We start from the raw sequence: 22,519 nt of genomic DNA, 5'->3' as shown, positions 1-22,519 counted from the left end.
AAACGCAGCAAAGGCAGCTCCAACAAGCTCCAACAAAGGATTTCTCTTTCTTTTGACACAACATGTGGCTTCTGAACACACCCTGGAGATTTCACAGCCACATGCAGATTTCTGCCTGCAGAAAGTGACTTAATCTCTAGAGAAAAGAACTAAGAGTGTTCATCACCGCAACGTGCTGGATGGATGCTCACAAGAAAGGAGAGAGCCCTGACCCCCAGGGCCTGCACAGGAAAAGCAGCACCGAAGACCTTGTCCTTGACCTGCAGCAAGAGAAAAGAACCTTTCAAAGAGGCTGGGCAGCCAAAAAATGGTGGCCAGAATGACCATGACTTTTCAGAGCACTTCCATCGCCTCCAGTCCAAAGCAGCTCAAGCGGAGGAAGAAGAGCAGCGAAGCTGTGCGCAGAGCTAAGCTGTGGCCTGCGCCTCGCCCTGGAGCCGAGCAGCCTGAGAAGCCAGTTCCACCAAACCCCCAAGAAGAGCCAGGCCCATTCCATAACCTCTAATTTTTAAATACAACATTTTATTGCTTAGATGGTTTGATACAGAACAAAACTTGTACTTTTCAGTTTGGATTTGGAAGTACTGTACAATGGGACGAAAAGAGGAGTAAGAGTACCAAAACAAAACGTGTGATTCTCTGTTCATGTGGCATTTAACCAGTCTTGTACACAATTCGTAGCAGCAGTTTTTAAGTTCCCTTTAGAGAAAAAAAAAATAATGAATTCTACACATTTATGACTGTTTCCTGTGTGGGATGAAATCACTAGGATTAAACTTCCTTCGTGGAGAGAGAGAGAGAAGAAAGGAAGGAGAGACAGAGAGAGGAGGGAGAAGAGAATGAATCGCTCTGAAAATGGAATCAGGCTCTCACGTAGCCCCCAGAAGTTATTTCACAACAGCCTCAAACAAGCTTCTCTCTTTTTTTGTTTCCTTTATTTAGTTACTTTCTTTTTTCTTTTGCTCTTTCACAGTCAAGTGCTTAATGTAGTGATTGAATTATCTCAATGTTAAGTCCATTGCAACTCAGGCAAAAAAAAAGAATTTCAGATCCTTTTGTTTTTTTTCTCTTTTTATGTCTTTTTTTTGTTTGTTTTTTTTTTTTTAATATTTTTTGTAAAAGCCCTGAGAGAGGAAAAAAAAAACAAAACCCAAAACAAACCAACCAAAAATAACAAAACAATAAAAAGATTCAAACAAACAAACAAAAAAAAATTGTATAGAGACAAATTAGCTGAACATGCAAACTAAAGCCTAAGATTCACCCATAAACATTATCAATTTCACAGTTTAATACTTGGGGGGGGGGGAAGGAGGGAAGGGAGGGGGGAAAAGGGGAGGAGAGGAAACAAAAAAACCCAACAAAACGAAACAGCCCAACAACAGCAACGGTTCTCGGTCAAACTCAACTAATAAACATGTCAATAAAATGTGGCAAGACCTTAAAACTCTACAAGGATATAGATAAAAGGCTAAATAAAGCTTTAAATCAATAGTGATTATTGCTAGCAGACGTCCCGGCAGGCTGCTGGGAATTAATTACTTGCTACATCATTCTGCAGCATATAGTTTAGTAATGGCTTCTCTCCCACAGTTATCGAGCAGTTTTAAGTGTGGAGAGCTGCAAGAGAAAACAAAACCCAACAACAACAAAACAAACAAACAAAAACACACCCCCAAATGACCAAAAAAAAAAACAAACCCCAACCCCAAAATAATAATAATTATAATAATTATAATAGTATTAACAATTTAAGGGATGCGTGAGAGGGGTTTGAGTAGAATGCACCTGGGTAGAGAGTTTTCATCTGAATCATTGGTTGTGACGAGTTTACCTAGAGCTGGCCTTAGCTTTCATTCTGAACTGCTTCAAACATCCCTATTTACACAAAGAGTAACACCAAAAATAACAATTCCCAACAATAGAAATCACAGATAGATACCTCGGCAGAAATCAGATATCTCAACAGGAATCAAGATACCTCAACAGAAGTCATCACAGATACCTCAACAGAAATCATCACAGATAGCTCAACAGAAATCAAGATACCTCAACAGAAATCATCACAGATAGCTCAACAGAAATCAAGATACCTCAACAGAAATCATCACAGATAGCTCAACAGAAGTCATCACAGATACCTCAACAGAAGTCATTACAGATACCTCAACAGATATCTCGACAGAAGTCATCACAGATACCTCAACAGAAATCATCACAGATACCTCAACAGAAATCAGGTATCTCGACAGAAGTCATCACAGATACCTCAACAGACATCAGCCACCTCAAGAGAAGTCACCGCAGCCACCTCAACAGAAATCGTTACAGATAGCTCAACCATCAGCTGGTTCTTCTCAACTCTATTCGCAAGAATACTACTCGAAAACCTTTCTCTTGCATCTGAATTCTGGACGATGAGATTTTGGCCTCCAGAAAATTTGGGGAGAATTGTATAAGTTTCTATGAAATATAATCTAGGCTGGGTTTGAGGCTCACCTTCCTCCATGCCTGGAGAGAGCAGGAAACGCGTTTCTGCAAGGAGAGGGGAGGGAAGGAGGGTCCCAGTGAGGGCTGGGCTTGGGAGGGTAGGGCTGCAGCGGTGGAATAGCACAGTGAGGCTCCGGCAATGCTATTATGGCTCTGTCTGTCCCAGAGGTCACGACTGACAGACAATTCACAAACAACAAGAAGGACAACAAATGACAACAAAGGACAACAACAAAACAATCAACGCTGGGCACTCCTAAAAATGCACAGCTACAGTAGGAGACATTTTGCTCGACCCCTTCAACAGTGGTGGCTGGAGTGTCACCTGTTGCCGGCAACAGGAGCCATGGGGAGAAATCCCAGCTGCCAACATTAAAGGGATTAGATTTGATATGAAATTTAGACAACACACCTCTAAGTCTTCAAGCATCAACCCCAAAATCTCAGGAAGAATTTCTTTTATTTTATTTATTCTCTTTTTTTTTCTTTAATTTATTTTATTTACTTTTAACATGTCTGTAGTTTTTATTACCAGTAGTATTTTCTTGCTCCAGAACGCACCGGCAGCAAGACGACGGGTAGGGCTTGCCTTTCTCTCTTGCTAGCTTTGGACTGGAAGACAGAATAACTTTGCTCTGAGTAACACACGCTGTCACCAACGGGATTCTAACGGGATTCATCTGCCACTCGCGGTACTTCTGATGCGCCTGGAGGGGCCTTACATAGCCTCCTTGTTCGCGCAAGTGTCTCCTCCCTGCCCACAGACACACCCCCCCGCACCACGAGTGAGATGCTCCCCTGTACGGGTGCGACGGTACCTCGCTGGTTTCTGTTCGACTCTCTGGCGAGAGGAAGGGGTTCATTGAGAGTACAGTAGAAGAGCTGCAACATAAGAAGAGGAGCTGGTGAAAGCGCTAAGTCAAAAAAACAAAACCCAGCAATTTTGGTGAGGGGAATCCAAGCTGCGTTACGCATCTGCGGGAGGGGGGGAGGGGCAAATATTGCCCATCGGTTTCTGCTGACTGCAGAGACAAGCCAACTGATGGATTTATAAAATAATAATAATAATAAAATAATAATAATAATATTAATAATAATAATAATATATTGAAGCAAATCAAACATATATAACAGCGGGTGCATCATTTCCATAGGTTATGTTGCTATGTAACTCTTCTCTGTATACACTGCTCAGTCCACGATGGCCAGAACACCCTTCCCCACCCCCCCTCTCAAAATAATAATAATAATAATAATAATTAAAAAAAAAAAGGATTTCGAAGACCATTTCTAATGCTGAAAAGTGGAAACAAGCATGAGGTTGAAATTCGTTGTGTTTCCTGCTTTTGGCTCGAACCACTTTGAAACACCTTCGAACGCGCCACGTTGTTGAGGCTCGGCTCCAGAGTGGGAGCCCTGGAACAGGCTTAATGCTCCACCGTGTGGCAAACGCAAGAACATCTACTGAGAACGAAATAAATCAACATCTCAACCTGCGTTTTCCTCTGACTAGTTCATATGAAATTCACATCAGTTTTCTTCCAGTTATTGTCTGTGGTATCTAAGGGCCTCCCACCCCACTGCCCCCATTTCCAGCTCAGAGAACAAACACAGTAACTATCACAGATTGAACAAGAACAAGCTCACGCACACCAATACAAAAGGTAACATTAATGCTTAAATGAAAAAGGTCCTCTCCAAATAATTCATTAAAATATTAAAAAAAAAAAGAAATCATTTTGGGGAAAAAAAAAATCTATGATACCAAAAGATCTAATAAAGTAGTAAGGCACTCAAATCAGTATAGACTGTAGTTCTCTTGCATTATTATACTGAAAGGCATATGGCACTGCATCCAGTCTGCCGTTCTCCACTCCCCGCCAGCTCCAGGTCGCTCTTCAAAACCCCAGACTCCAGCAACCTCGCTCTGCTGCCTTCAGCCGGGCACGCCGGGACAGGTCTGACCCCTAAGCCGAGTCATTCGACCCCCAGGAGCTGAGGCGTGCTGTCTGCAGGGGCGAGGATGTGATTCAGGGGAGACTTTTTGTTGTGCATCTCCAGCAAGTCTTGAATGAAACCTGAGGGCCTCTCCTGCTCAGAGCTAGCCCGAGGCTCCTGGTCTTTCGCAGTCTGTTTCTGAGCACTCTTGATGGGCTCCAGGGGGCAGGTGCTGGCTCCTCGCCCGCTTGGCCTCTCCTCTCTGCAGGGCAAGTCCTTGACCGTGCCAGCCAGGGACTCATTTCGGCTTCCCGTGAGGCTACCGACAGCCCCTGCAGAGTCACACTCGTTTTCTGAGATGGGGTTGGTGCCGCTGTGGCTAGACTCATTTTCGCTGTCTTCTCCACACCTCGACTGGGTCTCCTCCTTGTCACTCTCCTTCCCGTGGTTTCGGGTGGTTTTGACTTTCTGGTGTATGCGCTGGTGACGAACCAGACTGTGTTTCAGAGTAAAGGTCCGTTCACAGGTTTGACACTTGTAAGGTCTCTCACCTAGAAGAGAGTTAATAGGCAAAGTCAGACAAAGTCACCAACGTCTCTCAGCCTTGTTTCAAGTAGTATAAGGCACTCTGCACTCTGGAAATCCAGTATCTGCATCAAAGGAGTCCCATTTAGGCAGCATTTTTGCTTCTGTCCAAGCCGGATACAGACAAATCCCTGAGGGTGCAAATGACAGATCAAAACTAAAGGCTTTGAGAGTCCTATGAGCTTCATACAGCCCCACACTAAGGAGGGAGGAAGACCGTAAGTCCCAGGTTCTTGTTAGCAGCCCATCTAATTTACTCAGCAACTTTTCTGGAAGACATTTGCAGTCACTGTCTGGAGCTCAAAAGCCACCCTAAAGCCTGCCCAACATGGGGCTTTCCTGCTGTGAGTCAGCCCTAACACACATGGAGAGGGAGGACTTGAGATGGCAAGATGATACTACCCAGGTCAACAGTGAACAGCCTCTGAGAAAACATTTCCCTCTTTCTGACAGATGGGCAAGCATGAAGTGTGTGAGGCCTTCCACAAGGGCCTCTCCTCTCTGTGAAGCAGAGACAGTACCACCACATCTCACAGAGCAACTAAAGACCTTGGCTTGTCAGGCATTCATGGGATGTGGGAACTATCAGTTAGAGGGGATCACAATTTACTGCCTCGGAGAAAAATGCCTGCCTCAGGGTGTTACCCACAGAGCTGCTGGTGTTCCTCAGATGACTGGTGCTTTAGGACAGGAGGAACACCTGAAAGCTCCTGAGAAACCTCTTCATGCCTATTCCACAGATGCTACTCAGAGGACAAAACTCTTCCTCTTACTCTGCAATGCTACAGTGCAGAGCACCTGCAGGCCCCTTCTGTTGTAACCGACAGGCCACCTGCTCTCATCTCAGAGCTGCCTGTTGCATAGAAAGTGCTTCAATACTTCCCTGGGCATGAGCTTACTGGAAAACAATGCAAGCACAGCTCTAGAGACAAAACTCCCCTAGGGTCCCCAGGAAGCAGAATGCCCTGAAGAATGAAGCTCCCACCTTGACCCATCCTCCATTTTAAATTCCACAAAGACCTGTGCCAGTGTAGGCAGAAAACAAGGCACAGTTCATTGCCTGGGACCACTGAGAACATAGCAGCTACAAACTGCAGGCTGCTGGCTCTAGGTTCTGCTGTCCCTGGGAAGCCTCACACTTCCTAGAAATGTTTCTCTGCAGCTCCCTGTTCAGGCATCTGCTAGCAAGGGAAGGTGTGGCTCCCCAGGTGCATTTTTGGCCAACAGTCTTGGCCTACCTGGTTGTGGCCAACACAGTGCTGGGGCTCACCCTGAACTTGGGCAGGCAGCACTAGAGCATCCTACAATGACCTGCCACGAAGCAGTTTGCACTGGGAGATCATTTCCAGCCTAACTGCCACGTATGAGGCAGAGGTTCCTCACTCACTTGAGCACGTCCCAGACATTCCTGTTCTGAGTAACAGCATCTCCAAACCTTACAGTTGTCATTAAAACCCGATGGCATTTGCTGATAGAACTGAACAAGAGGGAAGGAAAGAAGGGCGGGCATCATTTGGGTAAAACTCAGAACTTCATATATTAGCATCTTCCCAGAGCTGCTGAATTGGTATGAAAATAGGCACAAGAATGGGACCTGTCTTTTGTTCACTTGTGGCTCCATGCCAGAAGAAGACAGGCCAACTGCACACTTGGTAGGGTAAAAAGTCTGGTTAAGGTGCTAGTCTCTGGGCTAGTTGACTAAACATCGCTGTCAATGACAGCACAACTATGTTTTTAATCATACAGGGCTTGTCTTCAGCAGACAGCACCTTCAAAAGGGTCAACCTGCCTGTTTGCCCCTGTCACAGCAGCTTGCTGACAGGTAAAAGGCCTCACTGATAAGGACATGTTAATAAGAATAATTAATTCACCTCTGATCTGGCTCACGGCTTCATCTCATCTGCAAGGCCCTGCTGCAATCCCTATCACTTGAAGCAACCCCAGGTGTTCTAACCACCAAGCCAAAGCATTTTGCTCCCTGTGCTCCACCTTGCCTGCCCAAGCCTGAGTGAAGAGCAGGGTGTCCACTGTAGCTTTGCCTTTCACTCAGCATGGTACCTGTGCCAGACTCAGCTAATCAGACAAAACCAGACACTCTTAACACTCGCAGGGGAAGGCATCACCATATACTGGCAGGGTCCTGCACTGCTTGGCAAAACACTGTGAAGACATAAAGCCATGTAGAAGCTGGACAGAGCAACTGCTCAGGGATCTACATGCTTGCCCTCACCTCTAAGCTCAGTAAAGAAAGTATGGGTAAAAAACAGCTTGGGAATTGATGATAAGACAGTGGTGTCAATTCCTACTCCTGTGATAGGCTTCACATGCAGCAGGGGACTGGGGCAGAGAAGTAACCTTGCAGATACCTGTAGACTAAAAGCAGTGCCTCCAACCTCAAGTGCCAGCAGCAAGTGTGCAACTACAGAGCAGATGCTTCAGCCTGGTGGCAGACCTGCTCAAAAGGTCGAGAGGAAGCAGCCTCATGTTCAACCAGGGGAGGTTTAGCTGGACAGTAGGAACAATTTCTTACCCAGAAGGGTTGTCAAGGCACGGAAAAGGCTGCTCGGGGAAGGGGATGACTCCCTGTTCCTGGAGGGATTTAAAAGCTGTGTAGATGTGGTGCTGAGTGACACAGTTTTGTGGTGACCTGGCAGTGCTGGGATTAGTGGTTGGACTTGATGATCTTAAAGGTCTCTTCCAACTAAAACAACTCTATGATTCTATGATCTGTTCTGCTCTCAAGCCTCCTCTTACCTGTATGAGACCGCATATGTCGCGTCAGATCTTGCAGAGACCAGAAACGCTTGTTGCACACAGTACAGACTTTCTTTCTTTTGTCTGCTTTTTCAGTACTCTTAGCCCCATCAGTCTTTGGTTTTCTGTCATCACTGCTCTTCTCAGTGGACTTTCTCTCTGTGCCTTCCCCCTCAGAGATGCTTTCGCTCTCTTCATTCTCCTTTCCTGTTGCCTCAAAGTCCACAGGAGACTCCACTACCTTCAAGTCCATCGGAGACTCTTCCTGCTCAAGACCAGAGACCTGCATCGAGGGAGCTCCTGCATCATCCTGAATGCTTTTGCTTTCATCCTCACTGCTCCTTTCATCCTTTCTGTCCTCACGAGTGTGGGCCTTTTTGTGACGGCTAAGAGTGCCAGCAAACTTGAAGGTTTTGCCACAAATGTCACAGGGATGTTTCCTTTCAGTCTGAGAACTGCTGCCTGCACTCTGGTCACTCTCTGCCAGCTTGAAGTCCATTAATTTGCTGGCAAAATTGAGGTCAAGACTTTTGTTACTTACAGAATCTTCCTCGGGGCCCTCTTCATATCCATCTGCTTTTTCTTCAGCATCCTCTTCGGCGGGAGGGGAGTCAGCCTTCTGCTCCTCCTTGGGGCCACGCTCACTCTCTGGCAGCTCTGTTATTTCACCTGGCTGTTCCTTCTCACCGGAGGTCAGGTCCAAGACTTCGTTTCCTGTCGCTAGTGTCTCTGCATCAGCCTGGCTGTCTGCAAGTAAACAGAGATAAACTTTGAGGGGGATGCTCTCTGCTAAGTCACAACCACCAGTGGCCAGGCTGCCCACAGATCCACAACCACTGCTTCTTGTCAAGCAATCTCCACATGTTTCTCTCGTGTGTGAGTCAGGCCAGTAAGTCAGAGATTAAATGAGATCAAACCACCGCAGAACCACATGAATAAGATGGTTACAAATACTTTCTTTTACGAGACATGCGCACAGTAGGTCAAGGGAGGTGATTCTCCTCCTCTACCCTGCTTTCACGAGACTCCACCTGGACTGCTGCGCCCGACTCTGGAAGCCCCAACACAAGAAGGACATGAAACTGTTAGAGCTGCTCCACAATATGCCATGAAGGTGATCAGAGGGCTGGCTCGCCTCTCCTATGAACACAGGCTAAGAGAGTTGGAGTTGTTCACCCTGGAGAAGAGAAAGCTCCAAGCAGACCTGAGAGCAGCTTTCTAGTATTTGAAGGGGGCCTACAGGATAGATGCAGAGGGAATTTTTACAAAGACATGTAGTGACAGGATGAGGGCTAAGGACTTCAAACTGGAAAAAAACAGACATATTAGACATGAGGAAAAAATCCTTTGCCATGAGGGTGGGGAGGCACTGGAACAGGTTGCCCAGAGAAGCTGTGGAGGCTCTGGGCCTGGAAGTGTTGAAGACTTTGAGCCTTGAGCCACCTGATCTAGTACACAGTATCCCTGCCCACGATTCTTTGCAGTGTCTTTAAGGTTTTTTTAATGTAATCACTTCTACCAGACAACACCAAATGCTGAGATGCCAATGAAAGGCTGAGGTCACTGTTGTTACAAGTACACTGCTCCAGAGACAGGTGGATGGATGACTTATAAACCCCTGTATGAGAATCTGAACATTTATCAGTGTCACACACATACATCCACATATTAATCAAACTGATGCATGAGTAGGAGGAAACACTTTTCAAAGAGGATGTAAAGGCCTCATAGAATCACATAGATCTGTTTGGAAGGGTCCTCAAAGATCACCCAGTCCAACTCTTGACCCAGCAGAAAAGGGTCAACACTAAACCACATGCCTAAGCGCCAGGTCCACACGCTGCTTGAAACCCTGCAGACACCACAGCCCTGGGCAGACCATTCCAATGCTTGACAACCCTGTCGGTGGAGAAGTATTTCCTAGCATCCAGCTTGAGCCTCCCCTGGGACAGCTGGAAACCATTTCCTCTAGTCCTGTCACTTGACACCAAGAAGAGGTGGCTGTCCCCTCTCTGCTCTGACCTCCCTTCAGGTAGTCATAAAAAGGGATGAGGTCTCCCCTCAGCCTCCTCTTCTCCAGACTGAACAGGCCCAACTCCCTCAGACCTTGAAGTGAAACCAATAGAAAGCACCTGAAAGGGTTGCTATAACCCTGCCATTGCTGGTCATCCTCAGCAAAGTGGTGGGCACCTCCTGACATGTGTGGGTCACCATGTCCCCTCCCCAGGGAGGTGTGTTAGGCAGAAACAGTTCAAGCAAAGATTGCAAAGGAAGATTGCAAGCACAGCACGGAGTGGGTTCATACGAGAGCAGGGCAGGAAAGCATGTGAGCTCTGACAGCATGGAGAGCAGCTAAGGGCACAGAGACTGAGATGAAAGCTCCTCTGTTATCCTACCCAGTGAGGTGTTGTGTAACTCTTTGCTAACCAAAGAGAAGGCAGCAGATGCAGCATGAGTTGGGTTTTCAACAGGAAGTACCAAAGTGAACAAGGGGAACACATGCTAATAGCACTCAGGTACAAGCAAGACTAACCCAGAATGTCTTAATGCTCTAAACCACAGAATTCCCAACCTTTAAACTCTACATGTCATATGCCATGCATGATTTTCCAGTTTTCTCCTAATTTTCACTAAGCTGCTGCTTCTCCTTCTAGTACTTCCAAAACCTGACTCTTTTTCTTATGCTATACTCATCCTTCAGATAAACTGTACCTGAACCCTGTCTTCTTTTTGCCCTGATCCCCTTCCCTGCTGTTATTCTGTTCTTGTGTGGCTGACCTACAATTGCATTTTGCTGCACACAAGAGCTAAGCTCCATGGGATGGGTGGTCCACAGACAGGAAATGCTGCCTTACTAGCACAGGCAAACAGGAGAGGTGAACAGCAAGAATGTGCAGTTTAAAGAACATGCTTTCACAAGGGACAAAGGCCACTCCAGACTCTTGCAGCACAGATGTACGCAGGTTTTCTCCACCCCTGCATGAATACATTCAAGCTTGGGGTAGGGTCACAGTCAGGAACAAGCTAACACAGATACGTGCCTGGCTGAGCCACTCTTCCTTCTGACCTACACAAACCACACCTGCTGTTTTCTTCACCAAGAGGGAGTTTCACCAGCCCCTAATGAAACTTCCTGTTGTAAGGTGGCAGCACCTGACGAGTCCACTGTGCTCTGTGGTTACCCCCAACCTGCACAGTTGGTTCTGCAACTGGTGAACCAGTGAGCTGCTCTGCACAGACCCTGGGTGCTTGAGCATGGGTGAGAATCAGCCAGGCTCTGCTGCAGCCGGACTGGAGGAGCGGTGGGGCAGCTGCTGAGGGGCTTAGTAAACAATGGTTGTGAAGACAGCCATGGCAGGGCTGCTGTGGGATTTCTCCTGCAGTGCAAGAGACACTACAAGGGTAGTTTCACATTGGCAGCTGCTCCACCCACTCCAGAAGATGTTTAAGCTTGGCTCTGCACTCCTGCTTCTACACCTATCTACAGCAACAGAAACCTTGTTGGCCATATGGCAAACAAACCTTAGTCAAGGAGAAAGATTTTGACCAAACCATCAGATGCAAGCAAACATCTCTCCAACAAGGCTGAGCTCCTGTCAGAAAGGTAATTCCTATTTCCAGAACTCTGTTGATTTATGGCGCAAAGCAGTCACAGAATCACACAATGGTAGGGGTTGGAAGGTTACCCAGGATCGTGTCCAAGAAGGTTTTCTATCTCCATCCAGGTGCTTGCACCCAGATGCTGAGGAGTGTGAGAAAGGCCTGCCACTGCTTTCACCCTCTTCCCATCTTTCACTTACTCAGGTTGTAGAACACTTTCTGGTCCGTTTGTTATCCCACAGATATTTATACTTGTCAAGTCAAGAGGATAAGAGTGGAGAGGTCAGCTTGACAAGGCTCCCACCCACCACCACTCTTTCATTCTGTATTGTGGAAGTAGAATACATGGCCCTGTCATGGACAATAGAGCTTGTGTCAGTCCTCCAAAGTGAAGACAAGAAGGTGACACTACTTGATTATGCCATTTCTGGCACTGGAGCCAAAAGAACATGGGCAAGGCAAAGGAGAACGAAGAGCTGCGCAGGGAGGTAAGGATGACAGCAACATGAAGCAACTATCAGTAACTTAGCTGCTGCCTCATCAGCTCCTGGGAAAATAATGACCTTCTTAGGAGATATATTCATAAGCAAAACATCAAGAACTCCATCTGAGAATTCAACAACTTTTTTACCTGCAAGAAAAAAATCCTATACAGTTGTAACCAAAATAGTTTCCCCTCTGAACTGTGGAAAGAAAAGTCTGTTTTGCTGAGGTCTACCTACAGTTCAGGTTGCAGTTCTCAGTCAGCCCAGGCAGAAGACCCCACTTCATCTTTTATAGGAGTCAAGAAAGAACACGAAAGAGAAGCAAACTACTTTCCTGCATACACAAACCACATCATCAGGGCAGACAGCAAAGGTGGAAAGTTTCAGATAAAAGAGCACACAGAGATCAAAGTGGGGAGGTTGCTGGCTTGACTCTTCTTTTCCCATGGGTTTCTTTTTTTCTGGAACCAAGGTGGAATAGAAAGTAGAGTTTAAGATGCTAAGGAGTTAGTAGATAAAACAGGGTGTTGTAATGGAAATGATTTTGGGTCTTTAAAGCAACTATTTATTGCCAAACATTCCTGGCATCCTGAGAGAAGCGTTAGAAACCCATCGCACAAAGAATGCTCCGAACTGCAGCAGACAGAGCACTGGGAAGGGATGTTGCACAAGTAGTTGGCATTATCAGTCAGATGAGCCAACGATTTACTGTTTGCCCTGCATTAACTGAAATAACCCCAACTGCTCTCGTATGTTACAAGGGACACAGCTACCACTAGGTGGTAGCAGCCTAGTAAATTTGTGAGTTCTCTTTTGTTTTTAGCCCCGCTCGCCCAATGCTGCTTCTACTTCCACCTACAGATGGGGGAATCAGAGAATCAACCAGGTTGGAAGAGACCTCCAAGATCATCCAGGGAAACATCTTTCCAACCTGCGAAGTCGACTTGCAAACTTTTGGGGGTTATCTGTGTCCATTTTTATTGTAAACACCCTAAGCACTAAAATGTGCCACCTTCATTACATGACATGCACACAGAGAGGTGAAATGTTTATTTAGCCCACAGCTGAAGGAGCTGAATGGCTTCTGAAATGAAAACATCCAAGGCAGAAAAGGCTTGGGTACATTAAACAAAACTGAATGCATCTGGTGGAAGAGGAGAATGTAACCTCTGCAAAAAAACTCACTTTTTGCCTTTAACATAAAGCATGTTCCTCCAGTACCTTCAAGGGAGCAGCTGAGGGCATCCACACAAAGAAAAGCAACCAGGACTAACTCTGACTGAACCTAACCAGTAGACCTCTTCCCTGAAAATGCTGGACTTTCAGCTTATGTTGAATTCCAATTTCATTGGAAAGCAGGGAATACAATCAGCAAGTTAAGCACCATCTCCTCAGTATCTTCCAAACAACAGCTCTAGCATTCAGGCCAAACAGGTCCTGCCTTACCCTAAGCTGTGGCACTGAAGCAGCTGTTAAACTTTGCCTGGCACTGAAAATGGTTATTTGAAGCCCTTTGCCCTCTAGGAAATACTCACAAAATATAGTTCAGAGGTAGAAACAGCAAGAAAAGTTGGGAAAACCAGAAAGTGTCCCTGCTGTGCCCAGGGCACACATGATATCTGGAGTGTCAGAATGGGCAGAGATCTAGAGCAAAGATGAATTCTGCTAAGTGCCAATCAGGAAATTCACTGGGTGTACTCGGTGTGTCAATATTTGCCTAGCACAGAGTGGGTTGTGTTCGACCCTCTCACGCCAGAGGCATGCCTCTTTAAGACAGAAATCTTTCCTCAGCAAAGTCTCTTTCTGCCTTACATAAGAGATAATCCCTTGCCCTATTCCCATCCCACATTTCTCTTCTGTCAGCAGTGTTTCGTTGCAAGAAGGGAGCATTCAGGAAGGCCTAACGAGACAGAGGCAGAGCTGCTTTAACATGATGGAAGTGGACGACTCCTTCACTTGCTCCATGATTTGATTTTATGCCTCTCTGCCGGTACAGGTTTTCCCTGCCCTGACTGCTGCAAATCAGGCCAGATGTCCTCACTTTGCTTCAGAAGCTTTAGACTGTTCCTTCCCTCTCCACGCACCAAGGACAAGCCCCATCACTCACACAGCCTCCTTGTCTCTAAATTCTATTTAAAACCACCATTCTAGCTCTGTTTTGCTTGAAAAAAAGACCCCCAGCAGTTCCTGCATGCCTTTGTTCCCAGCGATGCTCTGTTGAATTGCACTTCCTGCCTTACACCTCATTCTCAAGCTTCATTTAATTCATAGCTGCCCCATTCATTCATGCATCTCCCTTCATTCCCTTTCCCTCTGACACATGGTGAAATTTGGATTAGCCATGTCCAAATGTGGCCCTTGCATGGGTTCTGCAGATGAGCCCCAAGCACCTCCTAACAGGAGCACAAAAAGAGACATTTTCCCTTTTTATCTAAGACACAGCTTCAAAGCTTCAATTTCTTTCCACCGATTTTGAAACCCATTTTTCACAGACCACGGGTCCAAGGCAGTTGAAGAATTCTGGACCACGATTAAAGACCACTTGACAAGGCCAGTTCTAAACCAAAGTCGTGCCACACAGAAGAGGGCCTGGGCTCCTTCCTCACTGTCTAAAGCTGTGGGAAGGCACAAAGCCAATTTGAAGAGCATCGATCCCCAGTGTCTCCAGGAGATGCTGCCAGCTCCACACCTCAGCTGCACCAATGTGCTCCTTGAGGCTAGATCACAGAATCACAGAATGTCAGGGGTTGGAAGAGACCTTGAAAGATCATCCAAGTCCAATCACCCTGCCAGAGTAGGATCACCTATACCAGATCACACAGGCATGTTCTGAACATCTCCAGAGAGGGAGACTCCACACCCACCCTGGGCAGCCTGTTCTGTCACCATTACAGTGAAAAAATCCTCCTCCTGTTTACATGACACTTCCTATGCCTCAGCTTCCACCCACTGCCTCTCGTCCTGTCGCTGGGCATCACTGAGCAGAGCCTGGCTCCAGCCTCCTGGCATTCACCCTTTACATATTTATGAACAGTGCTGAGGTCACCTCTCAGCCTCCCCTTCTCCAGGCTAAAGAGCCCCAGCTCCCTCACTCTCAACTCGTAAGCAAGATGCTCCATGCCCTTACTCATCTTCATGGCTCTGCCCTGGACTTTCTCAAGCAGCTCTATGTCCCTCCTGAACTAGACCTGGGAACTGATGCTACCAACAGCCAGTCCCTTCTTTTGCCCTTTTTCTCTTTTGGTGCAGCTGGGTCAGCTACAGCTGAGGGGATGAACAGCTGGGAACAGGTCCAGCCAGTACAGCCAAGAAGTGCTTTGTGTTATCCAATCATGGCCCAAGGCTCTGTCTGCCAGGGGCAGGTTGAACTGCTCTGACTCGCCCGGTGCTGGTTGCTAAGAACAACATCTACTGCCACTGAACTCCTACCCATCCTACATGCTATAGCCAGTGCTCATCTGAGTAGCTTTAGAATCCCTCTCTCCTCACCCCACCAACCCACTGAACCACATCAAGATGAGTCTGACTACAAAGAAAGGTTACATTAGACTCAAGTAAAGTATTGTAGGCTCTACAAAGGGATCTGAACAAGGTGGATTGATGGGCCAAGGCTAATAGTATTAGGTTCAATGAGGCCAAGTGCCAAGTCCTATAATGTGGTCATAACAACCCTCTGCAATGCTCCAGGCTTGGGGCAGGTGGCTGGAAAGGGCCTAGCACAGAAGGACCTGGGGATGTTGACAGCCAGCCATCTGAATAGGAGCCAGCAGTGTGCCCAGGTGGCCAAGAAGGCCAATAGCAACCTGACCAGTATCAGCAACAGCATTGCCACCAGGCCCAGGGCAGTGATTGCCCCCCTGTACTTAGCAATGGTGAGGCCACAGTTCAAATACTGGGTTCAGTTTCAGGCCACTCACCACGAGAAGGACACTGAGGTGTTGGAGCAGATCCAAAGAAAGGCAATGAAGCTGGTGAAGAGCACAAGTCTTGAGAGGAGTGGCTGAGGGAACTGGAGTTGTTCAGTCTGGAGAAAAGGAGGCTCAAGAGAGAGACCTTCTTGCTCTCTATAAATGCCTGAAAGCAGGGTGGAGCCAGGTGGGGTTCAATCTCTTCCTCCAAGGAACAAGAACTAGGACCAGGGAGGGGTTAGCATGGACACTAGGAACAATTTCTTCCCCAAAAGGAATGTCAAGCTGTGGAATCTCCCCACAGAGGTTTCAAAGCTGTGCAGATCTGTTGCTGAGGGACGTGGTTTAATTGTAACCTGGCAGTGCTGGGTTAATGCTTGGACTCAGTGATCTTAAAGTTCTCTTCCAACCAGAAATATTTCTGTGATTCTATGATTTTAGTTTCATTGTGCCACGAAGATCTTCAAAGCTGAACACTTCCAGAGTCTTTTCTGTAGACTTTTGTTCTGTGAAGAGATCATGTCATAACATGAGTCTTCCTCTCTCAGGCTGCAGCCATATGTTGTCTGCATAGGCTGAAGGAGCCCATGTGACAGCCCAGATACCAGGCTGCAGCCCTGAGAAGTTATAGCCTGTTAAGGAGGTAACAAGGCAGCTTAGTCTCTTTATGGTAGGCAAGATCAAATCACGTCGTAACATGTCTCCAGCACGGCAGACTTTAATGCCAGCCTAGCACCAAGACCTGTATTACAACATCTGAATTACTGCAAGGCAACCTGCTGGATTAAAGGGAGAAGAAAGGAGGAGAGAGGCTGGGAAGATGGCACTTTCCCAAACACACTGGAGCTTGGAAATGTAAGAGGAAAATCCTGTGCACACTCTGTGCCATCCGATCAGCAGCTACCCTGAGGTACAGCCCATTCAGAATGTTAACTACCCTGCCATGCAGAGCCAACTCCTTGCTGTCTTTCGGTTTGTTATTTCAGCAGCTCTCCTTTGAAGCTGACACAAAGTGACCCTGGAGGTGTGAACACCTTCCAGCAACCGCTCCCTTGTGCAAACACCTCTTAGGCAAGGGACATGGACCACCATCTGCTGAGCTTCCTTCTTGCATCCACCCCATTTGGTTAGCACAGAAAACCCCCGAGTGACTGCAGCCGCTCTTGGTTTTGTGCCTGCTCGTCCTTTCTGGCTAAGCACTACTCGCCTGCCTACAGCAAAGCCCTACACGATCTGGCATTCTATCTCCTTCACTGCTAAACTCTCCAAGCACAGCAGGCAAGAAATAGCAGGAGAGCTGCCACGCAGATGAATACAGGGTGAAACACCTCTGGGAAAACAACCCACAACATGCCGATGGGGGTAAAAAGCCAGCACCGCCTTCTGACAGAGGAAGGGCTGGCACAAGAAGAAAGCAGACCCACCTGTCCTGCACAGTAAGAAACCTCTTTGGCTGTTTGCCTATTCTCCCTTTGCTGCCTGGTGACCAACTACAACATCCTGATTGCAGGCTCCTGAGATGTCTCTCACCCATGTGAATTTGACACAACTTCCATCAAAGCTACAGGGTATCTCTCCCTGCACTTTGGTGGAATCAGGTGCTGTATGTTGAACAACTTCCATCAAAGCTACAGGGTATCTCTCCATGCACTTTGGTGGAATCAGGTGCTGTATGTTGAACAACTTCCATCAAAGCTACAGGGTATCTCTCCATGCACTTTGGTGTTGAATAACCAATCATTTTTTTCCCACTAAAGTTTTTCATGTCTGTAATGCATTTAAATGACCAGAAGAGACTGAGTGACTACAGGAAAAGGCAGGATCGTGCAGTGCCATGAGGACAGCAGTTCTGCAAGATATCTTTGTGATACAGATGGATTGTGAGGATAGTTACTCCTAAAAGGACGTGGGCTCCTGTCACATCTCTCATCTCACAACCAAAACCTCTGCACACACACATCAGTCCTCCCACCAGCCTCTTTGAGACACCAGCACAGAATCAGAGAATCAACCAGGTTGGAAGAGACCTTCAAGCTCATCCAGTCCAACCTATCACACAGCCCTGTCCAATGAACTAGACCATGGCACTAAGTCCAGGCTTTTCCTGAACACCTCCAGGGACGGTGCCTCCACCACCTCCCTGGGCAGCCCATTCCAATGCCAATCACTCTCTCTGCCAACAACTTCCTCCTAACATCCAACCTAGACCTCCCCTGGCACAACTGGAGACTGTGTCCCCTTGCTCTGTTGCTGGTTGCCTGGCAAAAGAGACCAACCCCTACATAGCTACAACCTCCCTTCAGGTAGCTGTAGACAGCAATGAGGTCACCTCTGAGCCTCCTCTTCTCCAGGCTGCACACCCCCAGCTCCCTCAGCCTCTCCTCATAGGGTTTGTGTTCCAGGCCCCTCACCAGCTTTGTTGCCCTTCTCTGGACACATTCCAGCACCTCAACATCTCTCTTGAATTGAGTGGCCCAGAACTGGACACAGTACTCAAGGTGTGGCCTGACCAGTGCTGAGTACAGGGGAAAAATAACCTTGTCCTACTGGCCACACTGTTCCTGCTACAGGCCAGGATGCCATTGGCTCTCTTAGCCACCTGGGCACACGGAGATGTTTCTCACTTGAATCTCCCTCAAGTTGGTTCTGCTCTCATTAAACATCTCAACCTGTACAAGGCAATGATTCTCCACATCCCACAAACATCTTGGATGCTCTTTGTTTTAATTTTCTTCCAGTGTCAACACAACTTTTTAGAAGCATCAGGATCCTGCTTTTTCTGGGCTTTCAAGTCACTCTCTTTTTAGCTGCCTGCTAAACCAACCATCAACTCGTGCTTATGAACACCACCAGCTTCTGCACTTCCATTTGTCTTCGTTCACAATGCAAATACAAAACAGAACTTCAAAGGTGAGCAGAAATCCTTTTGATTCATGATAGCCCAATTCCTCTCCACAGTTCTTTTCAAGCATGCAACGACAGGATTAGCTGGGGATTAATTACTTGAAACTCAACCTGCATCTCAGGTCACAATTTTCTCAGATTTTTCAGCCTTGAAAACTTTTTTTTATCAACAAAATGTTTGCCATACAGACCAACACTTGTAACAGATAAGATTCTTCTTTCTACACAAACATCCTAGCTGGAGATCTCAAAACCAAAACAAAAGTCTTGCTTACTGTGCAAACTTCAATACTCCCACCCCAAGTTGTAGTCCTATTCCCAGATGGAAACCTGACTGCTTTCCAAAAGTGTCACCTAGAAAGGCACAAGAGAGATCACTCACAAGAGCAGTATTCTCTGCTTCCTGCAAGTTGCCTTGAAGGCAACTGCTCCTCTGATAACATAAGCCTACTCCCTGAGGGAAACCTCAAAAATAATGAGGCTAAGTGTAGTATGTAGAGGAGGCCACAAAGATGCTCAGAGGGCTGGAGCACCTCTGCTATGAGGACAGGCTACAAGAGCTGGGGCTCTTCAGCCTGGAGAAGAGAAGGCTTTGAGGAAGACCTTATATGGCCTTCCAGTATCTGAAGGAAGGCTGGGGAGGGGCTATTTACAAGGTCTAGTAATGACAGGACAAGGGGGAATGGGTTTAAACTGGCAGAGGGGAGATTCAAACTAGATATTAGGAAAAGGTTCTTTACAGTGAGGGTGCTGAGTCACTGGCACAGGTTGCCCAGGGAGGTTGTGAATGCTCCCTTCCTGGAGGTGTTCAAGGCCAGGTTGGATGAGGCCTTGAGCAACCTGTTGCAGTGGGAGGTGTCCCTGCCTATGGCAGAGGGTTGGAACTGGATGATCCTTGAGGTCCCTTCCAACCTAAACCATTCTATGATTCTATGATTTCACTTTTCCTTAGCTTCCCCCCCCCAAGAATTGTGATGGGTCTGGATTAAACTAAATCTGTGTCTACACACTGACTCAGAGCTGGCCAAATTTTGGTAATGAGCACAGCAGGACTAATCTGGGCAGGACACTTTGCAGAAGCTATGCAATAGGAAGGACCTGGGAGTCCTGGTGATCACCAAGAGCCAGCAGTGTGCTTTTGTGGCAAGAAAGTACAATGGTCTTCTAGGGTGCACTGAGAAGAGTGTAGCCAGCAGGTTGAGGGAGGTTCTCCTCTCCTTCTACTCTGCCCTACTGAGATCACATCTGGAGTATTGTGCCCAGTTCTGGGCTCCTCCATCTCAAAAGAGACAGGGAACTACTGGAGAGAGTCCAGTGGAGGTTCTAAAGATGTTGAAGGAACTGCAGCATCTCTATGGTTCAGAAAGACAGAGAGCTGGGGCTGGAGAGGAACTGACTGAGAGGGTACCTTCTCAATACTCATCAACATCTAAAAGGGAGAGGAAGGAGGTGAGGCCAAGAGAATGGTGACCAATGGTAGGACAAGAGACAGTAGGCACAAACCAGTACACAGGAAGTGCCACCAAAACATAAGGAACATCTTCTTTCCTGTGAGGTTGACAGAGCACTGGACCAGGCTGCCTAGAGAAGTTGTGAAGCTGTGGAGTCTCCTTCTCCAGAGAGATTCCACAAGTGCCTGGACACAATCTTGTCCATATCTAAGTGTGTCTTTAACATTCAATAGAATTGTGATATGGAGGACTCCATACACACTGACATAGACTGCTAGAACTGGCAGTGCTCTGGCACCTTCACAGGAAGGCTTTCTAATGCTCAGATGGAAGCTCCGGGGTTCCAGTTTCTGCCCATTGTTTCTTCCCTTATCACTGGGTGCCACTGAAAAGAATCTGGCCCCAGCCCCTTGTTTCCTACCCTTTGGAAATAGAGAAGATCCCCTCTCAGTCTTTTCCATGGTAATACTCCCTCATCATCTCTGTAGCACTCTCTTTGTAGCTATATCCATGAGAAAGCCAACCCCCCCACCCAGAACATGCCCTCAATAAACTGCTGTATCTATCAGCCAGCTGCCAAGGTGCTCCCATGCCACCAGCACCTGACACTTCCCACAAAAACACAGGGCTCACTGCGGCTGAATGCATCCTTGTTTTGGCACCACCTTGCTGGAACTACCATGCCCTCTTACCTTTCCCTCTCCCCTCCATTAAGCCTCGTCTACAGCACTGCCACAAAGAAGCTGTTGCAAACAGCCAACATCCAGTTTAGAAACAGAGTGCTGATGTCACCCAAAAAGAGATGTCCTATGGCCAAAGTGTGCTGTCAACCGGTCCTCCAGCAGAAGTCTCTGCTGATGATTAGAGCTTGGTATTATCATTGCCAGAGTGCATTGATCATACAACACCATGGTATCACCAAAAATCTTGTACCTGCACTGAGGATCCAGTGCTGCTACTGCTGCAGTTGCTCTCCTTCCTTGTGGGAATTGCAGCACAGGCCTTCTGAAAGGACAGTGTCTCCTTGCAAATCCAGTGGTGGTAAGGAAGACAAGTTTTACCAGTAACTCTTGGCTGAGTGCATTTTCCTGTCTTCATTAAGGGTTTACACCAGTGCTGCTAGGTTGGAAGTCTGCCATCAGTAAGCAGGTCAAACCCCTTAGTCTGGGAAAAGCCTCTCTATTGTTTTCCGCCTTGTGAATGGTTCTTCAGTAACTTCTTTTTTTTTTTCTTGAAAGAAGGGTGTTAGAAAACAATTGATACCAATAAAGAGCTCTCCTTCACCATGGAAAGTAAACTGTACGCTTAATAACATGGAATGATTTGGTCTCTGTGGGCCAAAAAACAATAGCCTCACTGTTGCACTGTTACCTTGCAAGTTATGTCCTCACGTCACCTAAAGCAAACTGTAACAGGGACTGCTCCACAGCTTGGATTCCCTTTAAACCTCTTAGCTAACCTCCTTTACCTCTCCAGATTTCCCTCTTTAGCACAGACAGGAATTGGCTGCTCCAGGAAACCTCAAATCCTTAAAAAAACCCAACACTTCTCTTTTACAGAGCAGTACTCAATTCCCTAAGTTTTACTCTTTACACCAGGAGCTTAGATTGCACGGTGAGGTAAACTGTATCCTTTTAAGTCACTCACAGCTACAGCAGCAAGTGCAGCTTTGTCTCTTCTCCCTCCTTGCATGATGAGGATCTGCTAATTACCTTATTATAGTGTGGGTGGGAAAAGGAATGAAAAAAAAGAACAGAGTATTTCCTTTGCAGTGCAGAATGAAAAGTAACCCTAAACCTAGAACACATCTTGTAGGTTTGAGGTTGACTACACAGTAGCAAAATTACTAAAGACTCCATACACATCTCCATTCCTCAAGCCCACCTTTAGCTGTCTAATAGACAGAAGAAACATATCCCATAGGCAAACTACTACGTAATGCCCAGGATGGATGATGTTTCCTGTGTCCTCCTTCTTTGATCTACCAAATAAGACCCATCACAAGAAGAACAAAATGCTAAACTGTTATTTTATTTTCCTGCCACAACTTCATACATATTTGCTCTGAAGCAAACAAGCAGGCAAGCAAACCATGTAAGGCACAGTGAAATACTTGACACACATGTTCACTCTCAAGATAAGCCAATAACAGAACATCTGAAGCCAAGCTTTTCCCAGCTATGGTAAAGTATGTCACTGGAGTTAAATGGGCTTTAAGCAGTCTAATTTACCTTCTTTGTAGAATTCTAAAGTTGTTTCAGCTGGAAAAGACCTTCAAGACCATGGAGTCCAACCATTATCTAACTCTACATAAAGTCTGGGGCTAAACATGTACCTAAGAACCACATCTCTGTGGTTTTTAAACACCTCCAGAGACGCAGATTCAGTCACCTCCCTGTGGAGC

General features: G+C 46.7%; 1 protein-coding gene across 4 annotated transcripts in view; it reads right to left on the bottom strand.

The window, feature by feature from the left end:
* Positions 1-502: 502 nt before the first annotated feature.
* The window catches only part of RREB1 (ras responsive element binding protein 1), a 142,526-nt gene continuing 120,509 nt past the window's right edge, over positions 503-22,519 (bottom strand). For 2 of the 4 annotated variants that reach the window (XM_064161145.1, XM_064161143.1), the window contains exons 10-11: positions 7,768-8,514; positions 503-4,979 (exon numbers count right to left, since the gene is read on the bottom strand). In XM_064161145.1, the coding sequence (XP_064017215.1) occupies positions 4,468-4,979; positions 7,768-8,514 (1,259 nt within the window). In that variant the 3' untranslated portion in view covers positions 503-4,467. The remainder of the gene's footprint in view (positions 4,980-7,767; positions 8,515-22,519) is intronic. The other 2 variants (XM_064161144.1, XM_064161146.1) reach the window with 2 other exon arrangements.

Source organism: Pogoniulus pusillus, chromosome 21 (genome assembly GCF_015220805.1).
Source record: "Pogoniulus pusillus isolate bPogPus1 chromosome 21, bPogPus1.pri, whole genome shotgun sequence".
Lineage (NCBI taxonomy): Eukaryota > Metazoa > Chordata > Aves > Piciformes > Lybiidae > Pogoniulus > Pogoniulus pusillus.
The sequence above is the reverse complement of the archived record's forward strand: the minus strand, read 5'-3'. Positions and strand labels throughout refer to the sequence as shown.